Source organism: Eulemur rufifrons, chromosome 6 (genome assembly GCF_041146395.1).
Source record: "Eulemur rufifrons isolate Redbay chromosome 6, OSU_ERuf_1, whole genome shotgun sequence".
NCBI classification, from domain to species: Eukaryota; Metazoa; Chordata; class Mammalia; order Primates; family Lemuridae; genus Eulemur; species Eulemur rufifrons.
The window spans coordinates 14,344,984-14,366,837 of NC_090988.1; the positions used below are offsets into that span (position 1 = coordinate 14,344,984).

Sequence of the window (21,854 nt, forward strand, 5' to 3'; positions counted from 1 at the left end):
ACTCACTGAACAAAAAACCAGCAACGACAACAAATAGCAACAACAAAAACCCTGAGGAGTAGGTATTTTGATGTCAGGAGCTGCCACAACATTTAAAATGTCCAATTTTTAACAAAAAAATTACAAGACAAGCAAAAAAACAGTGAAGTATGGCCCATACATAAGGAAAAAGAACACTCAATAGAAACCATCCTGAGAAAGTTCAGATATTAGACTTAGTAAACAAAATATTTAAATCAGCTATCATAAATATGCTCAGAGAACTAAAGGAAATCATGTATAAAGTATCATAGGAAAGCATGAGGACAATATCTCATCAAATAGAGAATAGCAAAAAGGAAATAGAAATTATTTTTAAAAAGAAACCAATAGAAATACTGCAGTTGAAAAGTACAATAACTCAAAAGAAAAATTCAGAGGGCTTGAACAACAGATCTGAACTGGTGGAAGGAAAAAGCAGTGAGCTTTAAGACATGACAATTGTGATGGCTCAGTTCAAGGAAAAGAGCAAAAGAGGAGTTTGAAAAATAATCAGAGCGCGAGAGACCTAGTGGACACCATCAGGTGTCCTAACATATGCATTATAGGAGTTACTGATGAGATGACAACGGAGAGAAAGAATATTTGAAGAAATAATGATCAAAAACTCCCCAAATTTGATTAAAAAAATAAATAAATCCAGTAATTTCAATAAATTCCTAGCAGGATAAACTCAGAGACTCATACTTGGGTACACCATAGTAACACTGTTGAAAGCCAAAGATTAAGAATCTTGAAAGCAGCCAGGCGCAGTGGCTCACACCTGCAATCCTAGCACTCTGGAAGGCCGAGGTGGGAGGATTGCTTGAGCCCAGGAGTTTGAGGTTTCAGTGAGCTGTGATGACGCCACTGCACTCTACCCAGGGTGACAGAGTGAGACTCTGTCTCAAAAAAAAAAAAAAAGAATATTGAAAGCAGCAAAAGAAAAGTGATTCATCACACATAAGTAGTCCTCAGTAAGAATAAAACTGGGCTGATAGGCTTAAAATGTATAAATATGAGACAATAATAGCACAAAGGGGAGGGGAGGCAATGGAGCTACATAGGAACAAAGATTTGGTACACTACTGAAGTTATGAATTGTTTATTGTAATCCCCAAAGCAAGCATTAACAAAATATCCAGGAAAAATATTTAATAAAAGTACAAGGGAATGAGAATCTCACCCTAGAAAATATTTAATACAAAAGAAGGCAGTAATGGAGGAGCAGAGGAACCAAAAAAAAAAAGCAACAAAAAAAACAAAACCATGAGACATATAGAAAGCAAATAGTAAAATAACCAATGTACAGCCTACCTTTAGGTAATTATATTAAATGTAAGTGGATTAAACACTCTAATCAAAAGGCAGAAATTAGAATAAAAGACCTGACACAACTATATGTTATCTATAAGAAATCAAAGACACAGACAGATTGAAACTAAAAGAAAAGAAAATGACATACGACATAGACAGTACTCAGAGAAAGATAAGTAGCTATAGTAATAGGCAAAATAGACTTTAAGGCAAAAATAGTTACCAGAGACAAAGAAGGGCATTTTATAATGACAACAATGACAAACATACATGCACCTAACAGAACTCCAAAGCACATGAAGAAAAACTGCCAGGATTGAAGGGAGAAATAAATAATTCAAGAATAATAGTTAGAGATTTCAACACAATTTCTCCACTTTTAATACAGAAAGAATAAAACAGAAAACAAAAAGATCTGAACATCACTATCAACTAAGTAGACTTAAACATCTACATAATACCCCAAAACAGCAGAATATATACATTCTTCTCAAAGCAAATGAAACATTCTCAAGGATAGACCATATGTTAAGTCTTAAAATAAGCCTCAATAAACTTAAAAGAACTGAAACCATATAAAGTATGTTCTGTGACCATAATGGAATGAAATTAGAAACCAAAAAGAGAAGGAAACTTGCAAAATTCACAAATATATGGAAATTAGACAACATATTCCAAAATCATCAATGGGTCAAAAAGAAATCACAAGTCATTAAAAAATACTTTAAGATGAATGAAAATAGTAACACAGCATACCAAGCATCTGGGATGCAGCTAAAGCAGTGCTTGGAAAGAAATTTATACCTATAATCACTTATATTAAAAAAAGAAGAAAAATATCAAATCAATAACCTGATTTTCTACCTTAAGAACCTAGAAAAATAAGGGCAAACTAAACTCAAAGCAAATAGAAGGAAAGAAGATTAGAGTGGGAATAAATGAAATAGAGAATAGAAAAACAAAGACAATCACTCAAACAAAACACTGGTTCTTTGAAGAGATAAACAAAATTTACAAACTAGACTACGAGCTAGATTGAACAAACAGAGGGAAGACTCAAATTACGAAAATCAGGAAAGAAAGGCAGCATCACCACTGGTCTCACAGAAATAAAAATGATTATAAGTGAACACTATGAATAATTAAAGAATGACCTAGATTAAATGAACAAATTCATAGTGAGATCCAAATTACTGAATCTGAATCAAAAAGAAATTTAGAAATCTAAAGAGACTGAGTTCCCACAAAGATAAGCCTAGGTCCAGAAGTCTTAAGTGGTAAATTCTGCCAACATAAAGGATAAAAATGATTATAAACCAAGACCAAGTGGGATTTATCCCAGAAATACAATGTTGGTTTAACATATTAAAAAAAAAAATCAATGTAATATACAATATTAATAAAGGAGAAAAAAAAGAAATATATGATTATCTCAACTGACACAGAAAAATCATTGACAAAACCCAACACATTTTCATGATAAAAACACTCAACAACCTAGGAACAGAAGGGAACTTCCTCAACCTGATAAATGACATCTAGAAAAACTCCACAGTTAAAAATCATACTTAATGGGAAAAGACTGAATGCTTTTCCCCTAAGATCAGGAATAAGAATGCCTGCTCTCTTCACTGCCTTTCAACATTTTATTAGAAGTCCTAGCCAAGGCAGTTAGGCAAGAAAAAGAGATATTAATAAAAGGCCTCTGGAGTAGAAAGGAAGAATTAAAACTATCTCTATTAGCAAACAATATTATCTTGCATACAGAAAATCCTAAGGAATCTGCCAAAAAACAAATAAATAATAAAGAAAGGTGTTCAGCAAGGTTGCAGAATACAAGATCAATATATAAAAATCAATTGTATTACTATACACTAGCAATTAACCATCTGAAAATGAAATTAGGAAATGAATCATTTACAATGGAGTCAAAAAGAATAAAATACTTAGGAAAAAATTTTAACAACAGTAATCCAAGACTTGTACATTGAAATCTAGAAAACATAGCTAAAAGAAATTAAAGAAAGCCTAAATAAATGGAAAGCTATCCCTTGTCCATGCATTGGAAGACAATATATTAAGATGGCAATACTCTCCAAATTGATCTGTAGATTCGACACAATCCCTATCAAAATCCCATCTGCCTTTTTTTGCAAAAATTGCAAAGCTGATCTTAAAATACATGTTGGAAATGCAAGGAACCCTGAATAGCCAATACAATCTTGAAAAAGAAGAAAGTTGGAGGGTTTGAACTTTCCACATTCAAAATTTACTACACAAAGCAACAGTAATCAAGACAGTGTGATGCTGACATAAGGGCAGACATATAGATCAATGGAATAGATTTAAGAGTCGAGAAATAAATCCTTATACTTATGTTCAATTAATTTTCAACAAAGGTGCCAAGATAATTCAAAGCACAAAGCACAGTCTTTTCAACAAATGGTGCTGGGACAACTTGTTATCCACATGCAAAAGAATGAGTGAGTATCTACTTCATACTAGACACAAAAATTAATTTAAAATGAATCACAGACCTAACTGTAAGAGCTAAAACTATAAAACTCTTCAAGGAAAAGAGAAGCATATCTTCATGATCTCCGATTGGGCAATAGTTTCTTAGATAAAACACCAACAGCACAAGCAACAAAAGAAAAAGTAGATAAACTGGACTTCATGAAAATTAAAAACTTTTGTGCTGAAAAAGATACCATCAAGAAAGTGAAAAAACAACCCACGGTATGGCAGAAAATATTTGCAAGTTATATATCTTGTATACAGAATAAAGAACTATTAAAACTCAACAATAAAGAGATAACCCAATTTAGAAATGGACAAGGGATCTGAATAGACATTTTTCCAAGAAAGATACACAAATGGCCAGCAGGCACATGAAAATATGCTCAACATCCTTAGCCATCAGGAAATTCAAATCAAAACCACAGTGAGATGCCACTTCACACTTAACAAGGATGGCTATAATCAAAAAGACAGACAATAACAAATGTTGACAAGGATGTGGAAAAATTGCAACCCTAATACATTGCTGGTGGGAATATAAGATGGTGCAGTCCCTTTGTACAACAACTTGGCAGTTTCTCAAAAAGTTAAATATAGAATTACCGTATGACCCAGAGATTACACTCCCAGGTATGTACCCAACAGACCTAAAAACATATGCCCACACACAAACTTGCACACAAACGTTCATAGCAGCACTATTCATGATAGTCAAAAAACAGAAACAACTGAAATGGCCACCAACTATTGGATGGATAAATGAAATGTTATATCCACTACAACAGAATACTACTCAGCCAATAAAGCTGATTAAGGTAATGAGAAATGCCACAACATAGATGAAACTTGAAAACATTATGCTATGAAAGAAACCAGTCACTAAGGTCACATATTGTATGATATCCTTTACACAAAATATCCAGGATAGGCAAATCTATAAAGACAGAAAGTAGGTTAGTGGACACCAGTGGCTGGGAGGAGGAGGGAAGTAATGCTAATAGGTATGGGGTTTCTTTTGGGGGTGATAAGAATGTTTGGAATTAGATAATGATGATCATTGCACAACCTTATGAATATACTAAATACCATTTAATTGTACACTTAAAAGTAAGGGTGAATTTTATGGCATGTGAATTGTATCTCAATACAGGTGTTATAAAAAATTAACATTAATTTTCAATTTATTAGAATTATAGTTTTTGAATCTGTAAATGTTTAAGTGTTACTATTGTATATAAGAATTATAAGCTTATAACTTAGCTTGTATTTGCTTAGACCTAGCTTTATATTTGTATACATTTAGGAAACATAATTAAAATAGTCTGTAAATAGTTTGGTTTGGGTCAGTCATCCTATAATTCACAACCCAGTTTTGATCAGCTAACCGCTCATCTGGAAGCCCACAATACCCTGAAACAATTTCTAAGCTTTTCTGTTATCTCTGACCAACATTAGAGACTTTAAATTAGCACAATGAAGGTTAGAAATTGGTTTTCCAATAGTGAAATTAGTGTTTGGCCAGAATCATGAAAATACTTAGGGGCTCTCGCAGGGGCGATCAGTGGCATTCAAGGTATCTGAATTGACGACAATATTCTAAAGATACTATCGCATTAACAAGCATAACAATTTAGATGCCTGTAACCTGTACTTTTCAAGATAACACCTGAGACTTGTCAAGACCTCGCAATTCTGGTTGCCAGATGCCTACGGTAAGGGTAACAGACAAAAGGGATCAGCAAACTTTATTTGTAAAGGTCCAGATGGGAGATATTTTGGGCTTTGTGGGCCATGTTGTCTCTATGTAGCTATTCAATTCTGCCACTGGGGCATGAAAGCAGCCCTAGACACCACATAAGCAAATGAGTATGCCTGTGTTCCAATAAAACTTCATTTACAAAAACAGGTGGCGGGCCACAGTCCGCCAGTGCCTACTCTAGAACATAGTGTCTGCAACGTGCAAGGTGCGGGTGGCTGCCTCACCTATAAGCACGCAGAGGAGACTTTCATCAAGCCCACCGATCACATCCTTGCTTACTGCTACACGTTAGTGCAAGATGTGTGAGCCTGGCTTGAATGATAATCTGGTCGTGAGGCTGTAGGGGAATATCAAACCCTCATCCACCTCAAATGTTTTAGCAACCGCTATCTACTAGAAAGAACCTAACAGTTGTATATTACCAAATTAACAAATCACAGAGGCATCTTGTTGTTTCTTTAATGGCCCTATCATTTTGATGTAGACTATTAAGACAAATAAGTGACCTTCATGTCAAAAAGCAAGGAATAAAAATAAACTTAGGATAAGAAAAAAACACATATGAAGCCAGAGCCGGCCAACAGGGTACCAGCAGTTCTAAAGACCTGGGTGCCAGCTCCGGAGCAACCCAGGTGGCTGAAAATGTAACTCGCAAAGCATTATAATCATTCATGATGCTGGAAGGAAGCAGAAGAGTTAATCACCCAAAATCAACTTTCTGTGGCTTTAAAATTAGGTCCTTGATTTGCCAAATTTGATTGGAATCCATTTAACATTAAAGCCAGTTCCCCAAACCCTGGAACCTTGGAGCCAGGCGGACTCCAGATAAAAAGTTATACTTGGAGGCTTCAACACTCCTACTGGGAGGGTTATCTGACCAAGGCCAACTTTGTTTATCCTTGCGGTTTAGTAATCTAATGTAATAAAAAGGAGGAAAATAGGCAGGCACGGTGGCTCATGACTGCAATCCCAGCACTTTGCGAGGCCGAGGTGGGAGGATTGCTAGAGGCCAGGAGTTCGAGACCAGGCTGCGCAACATAGCAAGGATCCATCTCTACAAGAAAAGATAAAAAACTGGCTGAGTGTGGCGGCACACACCTATGTTCCCAACTACTCAGAAGGCTGAGGCAGAAAGACTGCCTGAGCCCAGGTGTTCGAAGGTGTAGTGAGCTATGATCATGCCCCTGAACACCAGCCTGGGGTGACAAAGTAAAACCCTGTCTCTAAAACAATAAAAAGAAAAAAAAAAAAGGAGGAAAATACCCATTTTATCATCCACTGCTAGTTGTGTTTCCTTGCTCATCAATCCATCCCTTGAGAAATGTTCCCTTGACAATAATGACCATTATTTGAAGCTTCTATCTACAGAAGGCTTTGGGGCAGTTTCTCAAACTCTGGTGATTCATAGGCACCCTTGGGATGCTCAGGGGGAAGGTGCGTGCGAGCCCTGCAATCTGCATTTGTAACAATTTCCCTTGCATCGTGCTGATGCACGTGCTCCAGAACCACAATTTAGGAAAACTCGCCTTACCTAAAGCCTCTAGCTAATACCACTGACCTTGGAATCTGGTGGCCTGTCTGTGTGCAGGAGGGAGAAACCAACACATAACTACAATTTTGCCTCCAATAGCATATAAATGAAGAAGCCATACAGAAAGTTAAGAGTTGACTATAAAAGTAGCAATAATTTAATAACCCCTCTACACAAAATTTTTAAAAATCTACTACTACTGGCCTATACTTTTAAAATTAGGGGGCAGAGATGGCATTCACTCAACTCTGTTGCACACTGCTACGTACCAAACATTGTGCAAGACCCTGGGTACTCTTATCAGTTACGATCAAAACAGACATGACCCCTAATCTTGCCACTGGCCAGGAATAATTAGAAACTCACCACAGGCACCCTGTAAATCAGCTATGTCTGCAGAACAGACATAGCTGTTTATCGGAATGGAGGATACAGAAAGCTCCAGTCCGGATACAACTTAAACTCTTGGGTGTGAGATCTAGGAATAACAGAGTTAAGAGAAATGTACAACAGCTTCCATCTCGGCTCCAGTTCAGGCAAAAAGGAAAACAAACTAGAGGATCTCACTGTGTCTTAAGACTTCAAAATTAAAATCATACAATAGCTCCAGGCCCGGGGAACTAAGACTGAAAAGGCCTATGACCACTGAAGAACGGGAGACGAGGTTTTGGACCATACTGGAACTCACGATTGCCCAACTGGATGTCACATGTCACCAATACTTGGGCCTGATTTCACACCTGAGTGTTCCCATCACCCCATCCCTGCCAAGGCCATTCAAGGACACTGTGTTCTTGGGCTGCTGTTGTGTACGGGTATGTGTCTAAGAGAGAGAAAGAAACAAACAGGCAAGGCAGGAAGACAGTGATCCAGTGTCTATGGGTCAATGCCAACAGCCTGACTATTGAAAAACTGCCATAGGTTAATGATTTCTAAAAATATTTTACAAGGTATATAACAGGGAACACCTCTTTCCTTTAGCCATTTACATCACTCTTCTCATTGTACAAATGGGAACCTGGAGGAAAACATCACATCTGATCTCAGTCCCTAAGGTTAACAGTGACATGTGCAGAGCAAGCTCCCCGTTGGCAGAGGCCCCAACAGACCCTGAGTCAACGAGGGAAGGACGCCACTAGGAAAGCAAGCTGGTAGCCCCCCTGGAATAGGAGCCCCTCCTGCCCTTGGCCAGGCCTGGGTTTTTCCTTTACACCAAGGTATTAAAGAGTGAACTTGATACAACTGCAAAGCAAGTCCTGTTAAATAACCAACTCTGGTTTTAAATGAGCAAGCCCTCCGCTTCAGCATCTGGTTCCAACACATCAAATCAAGGGGAAGATTTTCCCAAAGGCTGAGAGTTAAGCTACTTACTGACAGCTGGAAGCTTAATTACTGCTTTTCTTAGAGCATTAACTCCCACTAGCCAATGACTACACATCCTATTAGCCATGTAAATTAACATGTGTCAAAAAATCTCAAAGAAATCGGCCTAAATTTAAAGGAAATCAGGCAGTGGGATTAAAAGAAAAAAGCCACTGAGCCCCACCCCTCCATTCTGTGTTCTTTCCATTGGGATTTTAAAGAAATATGTCTTTGTCAAAGATGCTTGGCTACCAGGAAACCACCAACTTCCTAGAGCCTGGAGACACTTTGAGTATTTGTCCTAAGCTTCTCCACTTCCCCAACCTCCCAGCACCTTCCAAGCCCTTGGGGAATGTTCACCAGGGCCCAGAATCCTTCATCTAGCTATCCCATGCACGTCGACCCAATCCCTGCTTACACAAACTCACCTGTTTGATCACAGAATGACAAACTTCATAAAGGAAACTCAAAAGTCTACTCTTTAGCACATTCAACTTACCACGACCACCTTTGTAGCAAACATGTACTTGTCTCGAAGCTGAAAGTCTCTCACTTCCTCGATGATCACTTCCTGGTTTTCCCGGGACTGGAAGAAGTCTGTGCTTCGAATAATGGTGGAGTAGCCAGAGGGTTCGTGCCGTTCAATGTAGATGGCATTTGGCTTGTCATAGGGATCAATTCCCCTGGAAGAAAAAAAAGTCGTTGTCATCATTTTCACATTTAATTACCAGAGGCATAGAGGTTCTGCCATACGGACAATCAACTAGAATTTAGGGCCACCAAGGTATGACCTACAAATGATACTCTGTGTGCCTCAGACATATCCCTTTGGTTGCTCCTCGGCTCAGTATAGAGGGAGAGGAATTGCCGTTTGTAAAGCACTTTACATTGTTTTCATAGCATCCTGGGTTTAGCTCAAGGCAACCTCTGGCCCTGCTCAAGAGGAGCAAAAAGTAGAAAAAGAACAAGGTGGAGTGTTTCGGAATCAACAGGCAATGGACTGCTTGAGGCTACCAGCCAAGGTTCTACCCTCAAGTTATAAACCTCAGACGATTGAAGGAGGGTTCTCCCAGAGTGCTATATCCTCAGAAGAGCATCACTGGAGGAAACCACATTGTGAACTTCCAAGCCTGATCTTTCCAAGGAAGGGATCCTGCCCCGTCTCTGTGGGTCCCCTGCCCATGTCACTGATCCACACAATCTGGAGTCCTCCTGCATTTTATCTCCCGTGAGGCTCTTACCACAAATTTTTTTCTTGCAAATACTGATCACTTTCAGAGAAGGAGGGCACATTTCTCCCTCTGCACTTTGGCGAACACCACACCCCTGTGTGGAGATGCCCTCTGCACACACCCGGATCCCTCCATAGGAATCCTACTCTCCTCTGAGGTCAAGTTCAAGTTCTCATCTTCCAGGAAGTCTCCCAGCCCCAGTGCTGTCCTCTCATCTCCCACCACTAGCACCACGTCTGTGCGGCACTCTTTTTCAAGCCTTTTATATGAGTTCGAACTCCAAACAAAGACATAAAACTACTTCAGTTGGGTGATTTTGGAATCAGCCTCATTACTTTACACAGCAATGCGTCTGGTACACTGTATTACCCTGCTCACCCTCGGGTATTTGGTGAGCTCCCCAGAGTACAGACGCCTTGAAAGGCCATGTCTTTTTATCCCTCAGGGTCCCCAAATGAAGTAACACTTGCTGCACTTAGATCTGTGGGCCATAATTACAGGAGCCAATCCAAAGTGAAAAATGTAGGACTTAGGTCAAATGACCTCAGAGAAGAATCTCGGAACTAGCGTTTCCCCCAAAGAAGCCCCATACAGCAGCTGGGAGGATGACTTACACGCCCCAAGTTTCCTCACATTCTCAAGAACCACCAAGACCAGGTGGACCATTCAGCAAATGGAAAAAATATTAATAACTGGGACAGTCAGGAAGATAGCGTCACAGTGAGGGTGCCAAGTGATGACTCAAAAAAAGGCAGAAGGCCTCAGTTACAGAACTCCCTGTATACAGTTCCATACGCACGATGGCTCTCAGAAAAATGAAGGCAATTGTATGAAATTCCTTCGGAGAGGTACTGTCAACACCATGTTCTCAAAAAAAGGCACAGAAGGGAGGAAGGAGGCAGGAAGACAAGAAACAGGAAAACAAAAGCACCTACAATGGGGGAAGGCTTGACTTTTGCCCTACACTGTGGAGTCTGGCACTGGAGAATGCCAGCGGCCTTGGTCCTAACGTGGGAGAAAAGCACTCTTCATTATGAGACACTCGGTGTGCGTGTGTGGGTGGGTGGTGGCGTGTTCTCTTCTTTGCCACAATTAGAAGTACTGATTAAAGTACTTCCTCTAGCCCAGAGGATATGCAAATTAAGATGAGGCTGCCTGGTATTTTTAAAAAGGCGAAGAGGAAGGAACCTTTATTGAGATATTTTGAGACCAAGCTCACCTCTATTATTCCTTCCTAGCCAAAAGCAGCAGCCAACATCTAGAGATAGAAAGAACTGTGCCTTTCATCCCAATTCTCTTCCGTAATCCATATTTGGACCTCCCATTTCTGCAAGCTGCTCCACCTACAAGTTCTCATACTTTGCAATCACTTAGCCTTCCAATTTCTTACTCACTGACACCCACTTCCGTTCTCTTTGCCCCCATTCAGAAATTTCAATCTTTGCTCTATCTCTGAGCACGGTCATTAGGCTTCATCTAGCCTCACCTTCAACCCTTCAGGGATGCTCCACGGGGCATCCTTGAGTTCTGCTCCCACAGATTTTCCACTATTCTGTCTTGCAGTCTCCACCTTTGGACCAAGTAAATTATTAGCTTTCCTCACTCCTGTTCCTCTCAGGTTGCCAAGCATTGTTAAACAAATGTATGTCATTATTCTCAAGAGACTAGACTACATTTTCGCTTATTATGAAGAAACTTAGGGGGAAAAAAATCCCCCCAATAGTCTAAAATCCCCTGTCAACAAACAGGTAACTACCTTAAATAAGATAGGCCAGTCCTTTCCTTAATATATCTGTGTATCTGCACAGAGGCAGAAGGTATAATACTCAAATTTCTAAAACGTTAAGTTCCCTTAACTTATCCCTATAAGCTCCTGCTGGCTTTGCCCTCTTCATTTACAGTTTCTTAAACAGATAAAAGAACAATTCATACCTTTAAAACTCAAATGAAGCAAAAGAAAGTTATGATATTACTTAAGCAGAGATTGTCCTTCGAAAAGACCATGGTTCTAATTTCACTAATACCCCACAACCTCCACCCAAGGAGAACAACAAAAAGGTCAGAAAAAGCTCCCTTTATGAAAAGAAGGACCAGTGGAGTCTGAAGATGTTCAGCTGTGGGGCCCCTCCCTGTATCCTCTCCATCTTTACCATCCTCAGTTACTAAAGCAGCAGTACCAAGTCAGAGACATTCCGCTTTCCACAGATGGCTAAAAGAAGCACAGACAGTATCTACATATTACGGGGCCACTACATTTAATGAGGACTAAAACTACATGTAAAAGTCAAAAGACAATTGACAAACTGGGAAATATAAACATAAATGCACACACACACAAACTATCTCATATCACAAAGGGTTAATCTCAAATATATAGAGTTCCTTGAAATCAATAATTTAAAAAAACTAACAATCAAACAGAAAAAGTGCAAAGAACATGAACAGGCATGTCACCAAAAAAAAAAAAAAAAAAAAAAAAACCAAATAAATGAAAGTGACCCTTAAGCAGATTAAAAGATGTTCTGACTCATTCATGGTAAGAAATATGCAAATTAAAATACATTGAGACAGTATTTCTGACCTGACATATTGAATGTGGAGAAAGACACTATTCTATATTGTTGAGATGAGTGCAAATTTGACACTTTCTATACAAAATTTGGCAATCTCTACCAAAATTAAAATTTCAAGGATGCATTCACTGTGGACATATCAGGGCACAAACTAACAAAAGTCCCTGCCCTTGGAGAGCTTTCATTCTATTGAAGAGAGAAACACAAATAATAAGCATAACAATAGCATATTAGAATCTAATAAAGTGCTATGTGAAAAAGAATAGGGCAGAATATAGCAGATTGGGAATGGCAGGGAAGTAGTTATACTTTTAAATAGGATCCTCAGGGTAGGCCTCATCTAGAAGGTGTTATATGAGCAAAGACTTGAATGAGGTGGTAAGGGGGTAAGCAGTAAGTATTAATACATCTTGGGTAAGAGCATTCTAGGCAGAGAAAATAGCAGGTGCAAAGGCCCTGTGGTTAAGAATGTACCTGACATTTAATCTGAGAGAAGTGATGAAACATTAAAGCCTTCAAGGCAGAAGAACAATATGATCTGACTTGTTTTAATGGGATCAATCTGGCCACCCACTGAGACTAATTATAGAAAAAACAGAGTGAAAGCAGAAAGACCAGTTGGGAGACTAATGAGCAATGACAGTGGTGGCTTAGCATAAAGTAGTACCTGAGTAGAAGATTGTAGATATATCAGGAGCCAGCAAGATTGCCTGATAGATTGAATGTGAAACATGAAACAAATGTGGACTCAATGATGACTCCAAAGTTTTTGGCCCAAGCGACTAGACACTGAAATGGGGAAGATTATGGATGGGACTGATTTGGGAGGTATTAAGCTTGCGGTACCACTCATCCATGTGAATGAGTTGATAAGCAGTTAGATAAACCCACTGGCCCAGCAAACTCGCTCCTGAAAATCTGTCCGATACATTTGCCTGCATGTGTGCAAATTCATATATTCAAGATCATGTACTATATCACTGTAACAGTAAAAGATCAGAAGCAACTATGACTAGAAACTACTTCTTGAGTAGAGTCTGTTTATTGCACCCCTCTTCTCAAACACCTGCAATGGTTCCCCACTGCTTTTGGAAATTAGTCCAGATTCCTTTGTCAAGCACTGTAGATTCTGATACCAACTTCCCTTTCCAAACTTCGCCCAAAACACTGTCCAAAAATAAGAGTCAGTGCTCAGCCAACCACCACAACGGCCCATCTCTGTGCCTTTGGCCACTCTGTTCCTCACCTGGAATTCCTGTCCTCCACACCTCCGCTCGGCGACATCCCACCTGTTGTGCACATCCTGGATCAAGGGCAACCTCCTTCCTGACACTTTCTATGATCCTCCCACCTAGAAGGAATAGGTCCCTCCTCTGGCTTCTCACGCTACATCTGTTTATTTCTGTGGCTCTTTCATAATGTGTGTTATGTACCTGAAATGTCTTTTCTTGCTTCCTAAGCTGTAATTTCCTTAATAACTATATCCATAAATTACTCAACTTCTTATACCCTAAAGCATGTATCAGGTCTTATATTTAGCAGACATTAAAAAATAGGTTATAAATGAACAGATGCATGAATTTTATATAAAGAAAAATCCCCACTTCTAATATGATGCTCTAAGAATGAAGATTTTTAGAAACTCTACTAAGATGCAAGAGCTTCAAGATTCCCCTGGGTTTCCTGATGGAGTGAAAAATGCAAAAGCTCTACCACTCCTCTCATAAATAAACGTTGCTTTCTCATCTCCACTTCTCCTCCCCCAGTGAGTTTGTTATACTTGCAGCTCTGATTCTCAAGTCTGAGAAATTTATGTCCTGAACCAAATGTTTTCACATTTCAGGTGAGGGCAGAATGTTTGTCCACCATGAAGGAGCTAGAATTAGAGAAAGGAGGTTACAGGATTTCTTGGATAACACAACTTACCAAGAAAAGGATTTCACATGTTCCTGAATCATGATCCACGTCTGGCCAAAATCATCTGACTTCCATAGCTGCAATGACCAAAACAACAAGAAGTGGTCACGATGCAAGAGGCATGTACAACCTGAATGGTATCAACAAATACCCACTGAAATCCCACCTTCCACGACACACTCTCTGTAAAGACAAGGCACCAAGGTCACCAAAGCCAATTCAGTTACTCCAAAAGCAGACAAGGGCAGGAAGGGAAAGACAACCTTGTACCTATGTGTTCTTCTCCACAGTCACTAAGGCTACTGAGAAATAGCAACTAAAAGGACAAATGAGTGTGATTGGCCTTCTGTGTATGGATTATCAGAAATTATATTTTACTCATGACCAGTCCCCAAAAGGATTATACTCTGCACTTCTTGACTGAGAAACAGTGTCCTTAAAAACCTTTAATGGGTAGCAGCATTATTTGCAATAGCTACACTGAGGAAGCAACCCTAGTGTTCACCAACAAATGAATGGATAAGCAAGATGCGGTATATACACACAGTGGAATATTATTCAGCCTTGAAAACGTAGGAAATTCTGGCACAGGCTACAACATGGATGAACCTTGAGGACATTATGCTAAGTGAAATAAATCAAATACAGAAAGACAAATACTATATGATTCCACTTATATGGGTACCTGCAGTAGGCAAAACCATAGAAACAGATTGTAGAATGGTGGTTTCCAGGAGCTGAAGGCAGGGAGTTATTGTTTAACAGGTATAGAATTTCAGTTTTGCAAAATGAGGAGTTCTAGAGATGGATGGTGGTGATGGTTGCACAACAATATGTACTTCTATTTTTTTTTTTTTTTTTTTTTGAGACAGAGTCTCGCTCTGTCGCCCTGGGTAGAGTGCAGTGGCGTCATCATAGCTCACTGCAACCTCAAATTTGTGGGCTCAAGCAAACATCCTGTCTCAGCCCCCCAAGTAACTGGGACTATAGGAGCATGCCACCACGCCCAGCTAATTTTTCTAGTTTTTGTAGAGATGAGGTCTCACTCTTGCTCAGGCTGGTCTCGAACTCCTGAGCTCAAGCGATACTCCCACCTGGGCCTCCCAGAGTGCTAGCACTACAGGCGTGAGCCACCGTGCCCAGCCAAAAATATGTACTTACTACCACTGAACTGTACACTTACAGATGGTTAAGGTAGTAAATTGTATGTTATGTACATTTTATCACAAAAAAAAAAAAAAGAGAGAGAAAAATTGTAATGGGCCTTGATAATGACAGATAAATGGAGAGGACACTGTCTAAGTGCAAAAGTACAAAGCATCGAAGGGAATCAACTGAATAGGTGATATGGCCATGAGTAATTAACTTGCCGAATTTTGGCAAAGCCCCTCAACTTCCACAGATGACACCTGAGGTCCCCCTGGCCCTAGCAATCATGAATGAAAAAGCATGGGACGAAAAATACCAACAATCCCTCTCCACTGGCAAACTGACCCAGCCCAGGCTTGGGTTACTCCCTGAGGCGAGCAGAGGTAAACAGATCCGTGTTTTGGTTAAATAACCTGCAAAGGAAAAGAAATGTTCCAAGGTTCCTCTGAGCAAAAGCATTTAAGACTCATCATAAATCCAATCATACAGGATCTACAGGTTTCCTAGGTTGCAGCCAGACCAATATTCTTGATTTGGCACGTTTCAATCCCGAGATATAAATCCCACTCAGGTTCTCCCCTCATCTCTCAGTTTTCCCTCAAACCTGGGTTGAAGGAAGAAAGTACATTTATATCATACACACGTGCACGTGCGCGTACACAAACACACACACACACACACACACACACGCACACACGCTTAAAGGAAGAATGTCAAAGTTAATGGTAACATCAAATAAATGGTGGGTGAAAGCCAGATGGGGAGGGTGGAGCAGAAATCCAACAAGAGGTCCCAGAAGAGCTCAGACTCCAGACTTTTCTACCTGGTTTTTCTCTGGTTAAATTCCAGAGCCACAGTTTACCCTAAGAGCTAACAAAGGTGCATCTGCACAGAGAAGGGCCTGATGTTTACCTAACAGGGCCTGCCAAGTGCTGGGTGTTGATCCCTGGCTGGGCTGCTGACCGAGAGGGCCAGGGAGAGGGCCAGGGGGATATATTTTTCCCGAGCGAGTCATGCTAAGTGAAACAGTACCTACAAAGGCTGAGCCCGACAGAGGAGGAGGGAGGGGCAGCAGGCGAGGTCACTCAGAGGACACACAATCCACACAGGCAGAGTAGAAAATTAGAGGAGCCCCACACGACTGTGTTCCGGAAGCTCTCTTACCTGCTTGTTGGGGTGAGACCGGTCGAAGCCCAGGAGAAGGTTGGAGGCTTTACTATGCAGAAGGAGATCAGCTGCCCGGAAAGGGATGGAAAAGCCCTGGATGGTGTTGCAGAAGTCAAACGTGATCCAGAGGTACTGGGCATAAGCGTCTGCAAAGATGTACTGCAGGAGAAAACAGACAAGCTCAGAGCCGGCCCTGGCCAGAGCCACCCAACGCTTCCCCAAACCGTGTGCGAGTGCACAGACATACAGGGGCCAGCTGGCATTAACAGGGTGCCGCAGCCTTGCGGGGCTTCCGCCATGGCTGTCTCCCCATCTCCTGGGAATGGAGAGATGCTGGCACATGCTGAACACGGCGCAGTGAGAAAGAGGTGCAGAGATGGGCCAGGGTGAAGCCACAGTGTAGGCTTGATTCACCAGGTAATGAGGCTGGTTGGGCCTATTTGTCCTTTCAACTGACTTGGCCATTCTTACTCCCTGGCGAGTCACCCGGTCACAATGAAGGGGTGATTATTGGCAAGTGGGACAGAGAAGTCCTACTCTTCAGACTGGCTGAACCCAGATGGGACTGCTGACTCTCCCTGCATCCTCTGAGCAGCCACCAGACATGCCCTTCCAGGAAAATCACTAAAATCACATGCATCTAAGAAGGTAAGCTGCTCCTTCTTGCTACTATGCCAAGTGACTGGGCAGCGCTGGGGACCAAGCTGCCACTGTGGCTGGCAGGCTCACTCCGGGGCAGAGCAGGAAGTGGCTTTGGTGAGCAGGGGCCTCCCTTTATTTTGCTTCTGCATGGGTGAGTGACTTTGAACAAGTTCAGCGGGAGAGGGGCTGCAGCCTAAAGAGTTCTCTGGGAAGGAGGATCCAGGCGATTCAATCTAACCAGCGTGTACTGCATACCCACCGCGGACCAGACACTGAGATGCCACAGTGAAAACGAAGATCCTTTCCCCCAAGTAGCCCTAAATCGAATATGGAAGACAGACACGTCCGCAGCTAATCACCATTCAAGACAAAATGAGGTTGAACAAGAAACCACAGAGTCCTGTGAGAACCTGTCTAGCTTGAGAGATCAGAAACGACTCCATGGAAGGTGGTGGGAGCGGGTAGCAGGGGGTGGCTTGAAGGGCAGGCAAGACTCCACGGGGAAAGAACATTCCAAGTCTGGGGCAGTTTGGGTTTGGGCACAAAGGGGTGGGGGGAATACAGCATGGGTTTGATGACAGTCTTGAGGGCCAGGAGGAAATGACTGGAAAACAAGGCTGGAAAGCACAGATGATGGAAGCCTTAAACGTACACCTGGAGGGACCTGGAGGCCAGTCCCCGCTCCCAGAATGAGGGAAGCTCAGGGGATGACGCTTTGAATCAGAAACCAGAGCAACAGGGACCCAGTTCCACCACAACCAGTCACTTAAATCCTAGAAGTCAACCAATCCAACGCAATCAGCCCAAGGACATTTTCCCTAATTGACCCCACCTGATCCAGATCACTCTTGGGCTCTGAATCCTTCCAGCGTAACAGCCTTGGCGTGGACTGACACTTCACCCTCTGTCCCATGCTGCTTTCAGATATTCTCACTCCTTTTCACTTGTGCACTTTCTCCCCAAATGCAGACTGTAAACCTCCCAGGGACGTAGTTTGTGGGTTTTCTCTTGTGTTTCCTCCTTAGCATCTACAGTAACTCTCCAAACTCTGTAGAAGCCAAATTAAATCTAACTGGAAAAGGGAGTAAATGTTTTGAAAGTAGTTTTCACTACTAAAAGAAAAATGCAATATTATAAGAACAATTACGATCCTAAGAGGATCATCATGATTTCTGGCACAAAAGTATTCCCTAGAAATAATTTAGCCCATCTTCCTGTTCCCAAGCTACCTTAAGTTATTAGGGAAGGGAGGGTTCTCAGTTTCAAAAGATTTCTCCAGAAATCTACTCCATGGCTTCCTGCAGTCTCACATTTGAGAATGCAAAGATAAAACTGATGAAGTCATAAAACTTATTACCGTTCGTGGTAATAGGTAAAATTTTTCAAGAGCACTTACTAAGTGCCAGGCACTCAGCTAACAGTTTTGCATGCCTTATCTCGTTTAGTTCCTGCACTACTCACAACAACGCAATGCTTTGGATGTTACTGTTACACCCCCTTTTCATAACGAGTACACTGAGGTTTAGCGTGGTTAACCACCCAAGGTGACGCAGAACTAGGCAGCATTGACGTCAATATCTGCCTGATTCAGAGCCCATCTCTTAACAGTTCATCAATCCTTATCTCTCTTCTAACAAAAAGGCAGCATTTCTGGAACTGAAATTGTAGGTCCTACATTGTACTATCTGACTCACTGGTGTGCCCCCTCTCCTAATCCACGCAAGTTTTCCCTGGAAACTCTCTTCCCTTGCCTTCTGTGACACTGTCCCCTCTCAGCTTTCCACCAAGCCCTGACCATCTCAGTCCTAGATTCTCCTTTGCTGGCTCCTTTGTCTTCATCCACCCCCTACCCTCACATACTGTCATTACTCATCCATTCTTTGCTGCTAAACCTGGCTTGTCCTTCCACAAAGTGACAATGACTGCCTCTAGGAACAAGCGGGGCATGACTTTCAAATCTACAGTCTCACCCTGCCTTCTCACCGAGATTCTACTTCTGTTCCTTCTTCAGCTCCTCAGCAGCTCTGCTTTTGATGGACCAAGATATTTTACTATGTCCAAAATTGAATTCTTTAAAACCTTCCCACCAAGACCCAATTCTCTCTCCCCACATCTCAACTCCCGTCCCCGCTACACCTTTCCCCAGTCCTGCTGCTCACAAGCAGATTGGGTTTTCACTCCAATCTCCCCTTCAGCCCCACTCTCAATCAGCCACCTACCCTGTTATGTTTTCCTTTAAAATCTGTCTCAAAATCTGTGCCTTCCTTTTTACTCTGTGGCGGGTGTCCTTACTAGACATGGTAGGAAACTGGAGGAGGCAATGGTTTCCTTCATCCTCATGTCTAACAGGACCTGAGTGAAACACCTGGAGGGTGATAAGAGGTTTGGCTGAGTGATGGAGCAAGTTCATGTCTACGTTGCCACAATGGTTCCCTTTCTAGACTCTTCTCTAATCTTTTCCTTCCAACTCATCATAAATATTGCCAGGAGACACATTTCCCTACAAGACACTATTCAGTTACTCCCCTACTCAAAGATTCTTCCAGGGCTCCCTGCAGTCCTCAAGGTAAAAGACAACCTCCTCCATCTTCAGGTCTGTCTGACACTGCAAAGCAGCACAGTGCAAACTCTCCACCCCGGAGAAGCAAATCTCCTGCTGTCTTGCGTGGAAACCACATACTGGAACCTAGACGTCTCTACCCTCGCCTTTCTCCTTCTTGGGGGCTCCCATCAGCTCCGTTCTTCCTATTGAGGTCACATGTCCATCCCTGAAGTTCCATTTCTAGTCTGTGAAGACTCGTCTTCCCTGAACCAACTTCATAGAACTCCCCCAGCCATAATTATTTGTAGGTTCCTCACTTGGGCACACAGTGCTTCGTGCTGTTATGTAACGTGTCACATATGTGCATGTTAGGAAAGGCACATAATGTCCTACTCTGCTGTCAAGTTTACTGGAGGCCAACCCCAACAGCTGACCTGCCAGGTGCTCCCTAAACTGTGTGATCTCAGCAGCATCTTCACGCACCCCAACCTCTCCAGCCCTGTTTGCAATCACTTAACATTTCAGAGGAGCTTCACCCTTTGCCTCAAAGCTCTGAAAATACAAATATCTCTGGAAAGATAACTAAGCTACAAAATGTATCTGCAGGTTATTAGCCATAAGTGACGTTCTCTAGTTTTGCGTGGAGAAACCAAGAGTATAATGAGAGGAGAAGGGTAGAGAAGACCAGGCAAGAACTTCCCCCTAGAAGGTGAAAACAAAAGGAAAGAGAATTGTTTTACAATTTTACCTGGGAACAATCTCTGCCTGGAAAAAGACAGGATCGGCTCTCGCTTCTGCTGGGGTTGAGGTTGTGAAGCCTAACTGCACTTCAGTGGCCTTTTTAAAAGAGCCCCAGACATATTTAGACACTGCCTGACCAATCTCAGGGGCCCAAAAAGGACAGTGGAACTGCCAGGCGGCTGGAGCTGCACACTGGTTCAGGGAGCAGCACACGAGGGACCAGGTGGGAAGTGGGACTGCCGGCTAATGTGAAAATAGACCCAAAACTCATATGGCCCCAGGACCACTACAGCTCCGTCACCAGGCAGAGCCTCCAGAATGGAGCTGGTCACCCAGCTAGCACCTCCTCTCCCCTTCCCCAGGCACACAGCCCCTCGAGGTCCCTGATGCCCTTTCCTGACGTCTGAATCATTCAAGGTAGCTGTTAACATTCACTTCAGCCATTTCAAATGCTCCTTGACAGCCTACGGAACATTTCACCCAGGTGATTTGCCTGGACCGAGCACCCAGCTGTTGACAACAAGGCACCCAGCCCAGTGTGATTTTTCTCAGGAAGTGGTAGGTCTGGTGGGGCAATTTGCCTTCCAGGGGACAAAGGCAAAAGTAACAGAAGCAATCAGCACAATAACAGTCATCATTTCCTTCCTGAGAAGTCTCGGGAGAGTAGCAGCCTTCTCTGGGGAATTAGAAACTCTACAGAGGCCACTGCCTCCCTAACCCACGCAGCCTGGTCCAGGCCTGAGGTCCAGCTGCCATTCAGTTCTCTAAGAGGGCAGCGTCTTTGTTCTTGTGAATCACCATCCCCGCCGGCTCCAAAGCCTACCCGACTCACCCAGGACAGATCTAAGGTGCACCACTCTTGAAGACAGACAGTACGTGGGCTGCACATACGTGGCCCCATCTCACCCTGTAGCACCCGAACTCCTTTGCTGCAATTGTCCCGGGTTGCTCCCTCCCCTGCCTCAATGCCACAGCCCCTGCTCTGCTCCTTCTCCAGACCCGATGCCCCCAAAGCCCCTGATCCTCCACCTGCATGTCCAAAACATCATCCTTCCTGTCTTCTGACTCTTCACACTTGTGGTCTTAGCAGCTGCTGGCCACAAGCCGCACGATGAGCAGGAAGAAAGACAGAACCTGTCTGCAGACATCTGTGTGCTACGGGAGGTGGGGAGGAGACAGATGGAGCTGAAACAAGATTCCAGCGGGACAACAGGGCAGTTTCAAGGCCACGACTTCAGCAAGAGTCAGCTCTGAGATAATATGTAAATATAATAACAACAATAACTGGTAACAATGACAACTTTATCAGGTAAGTACAACCTGATAAAATGAGTAATCCAAGTGTTGATCGATGTTTTTTCAAATTTGTTTTTTAAATTAACAT

At 42.2% G+C, this 21,854-nt stretch overlaps 1 protein-coding gene across 1 annotated transcript in view; it reads right to left on the reverse strand.

The window, feature by feature from the left end:
- Window positions 1-21,854, reverse strand: part of SORL1 (sortilin related receptor 1) — a 167,204-nt gene that overhangs the window by 121,301 nt on the left and 24,049 nt on the right. The window contains exons 4-6 of the mRNA XM_069470765.1: window positions 16,543-16,704; window positions 14,239-14,306; window positions 9,010-9,190 (exon numbers count right to left, since the gene is read on the reverse strand). Of these exons, the coding sequence (XP_069326866.1) occupies window positions 9,010-9,190; window positions 14,239-14,306; window positions 16,543-16,704 (411 nt within the window). The remainder of the gene's footprint in view (window positions 1-9,009; window positions 9,191-14,238; window positions 14,307-16,542; window positions 16,705-21,854) is intronic.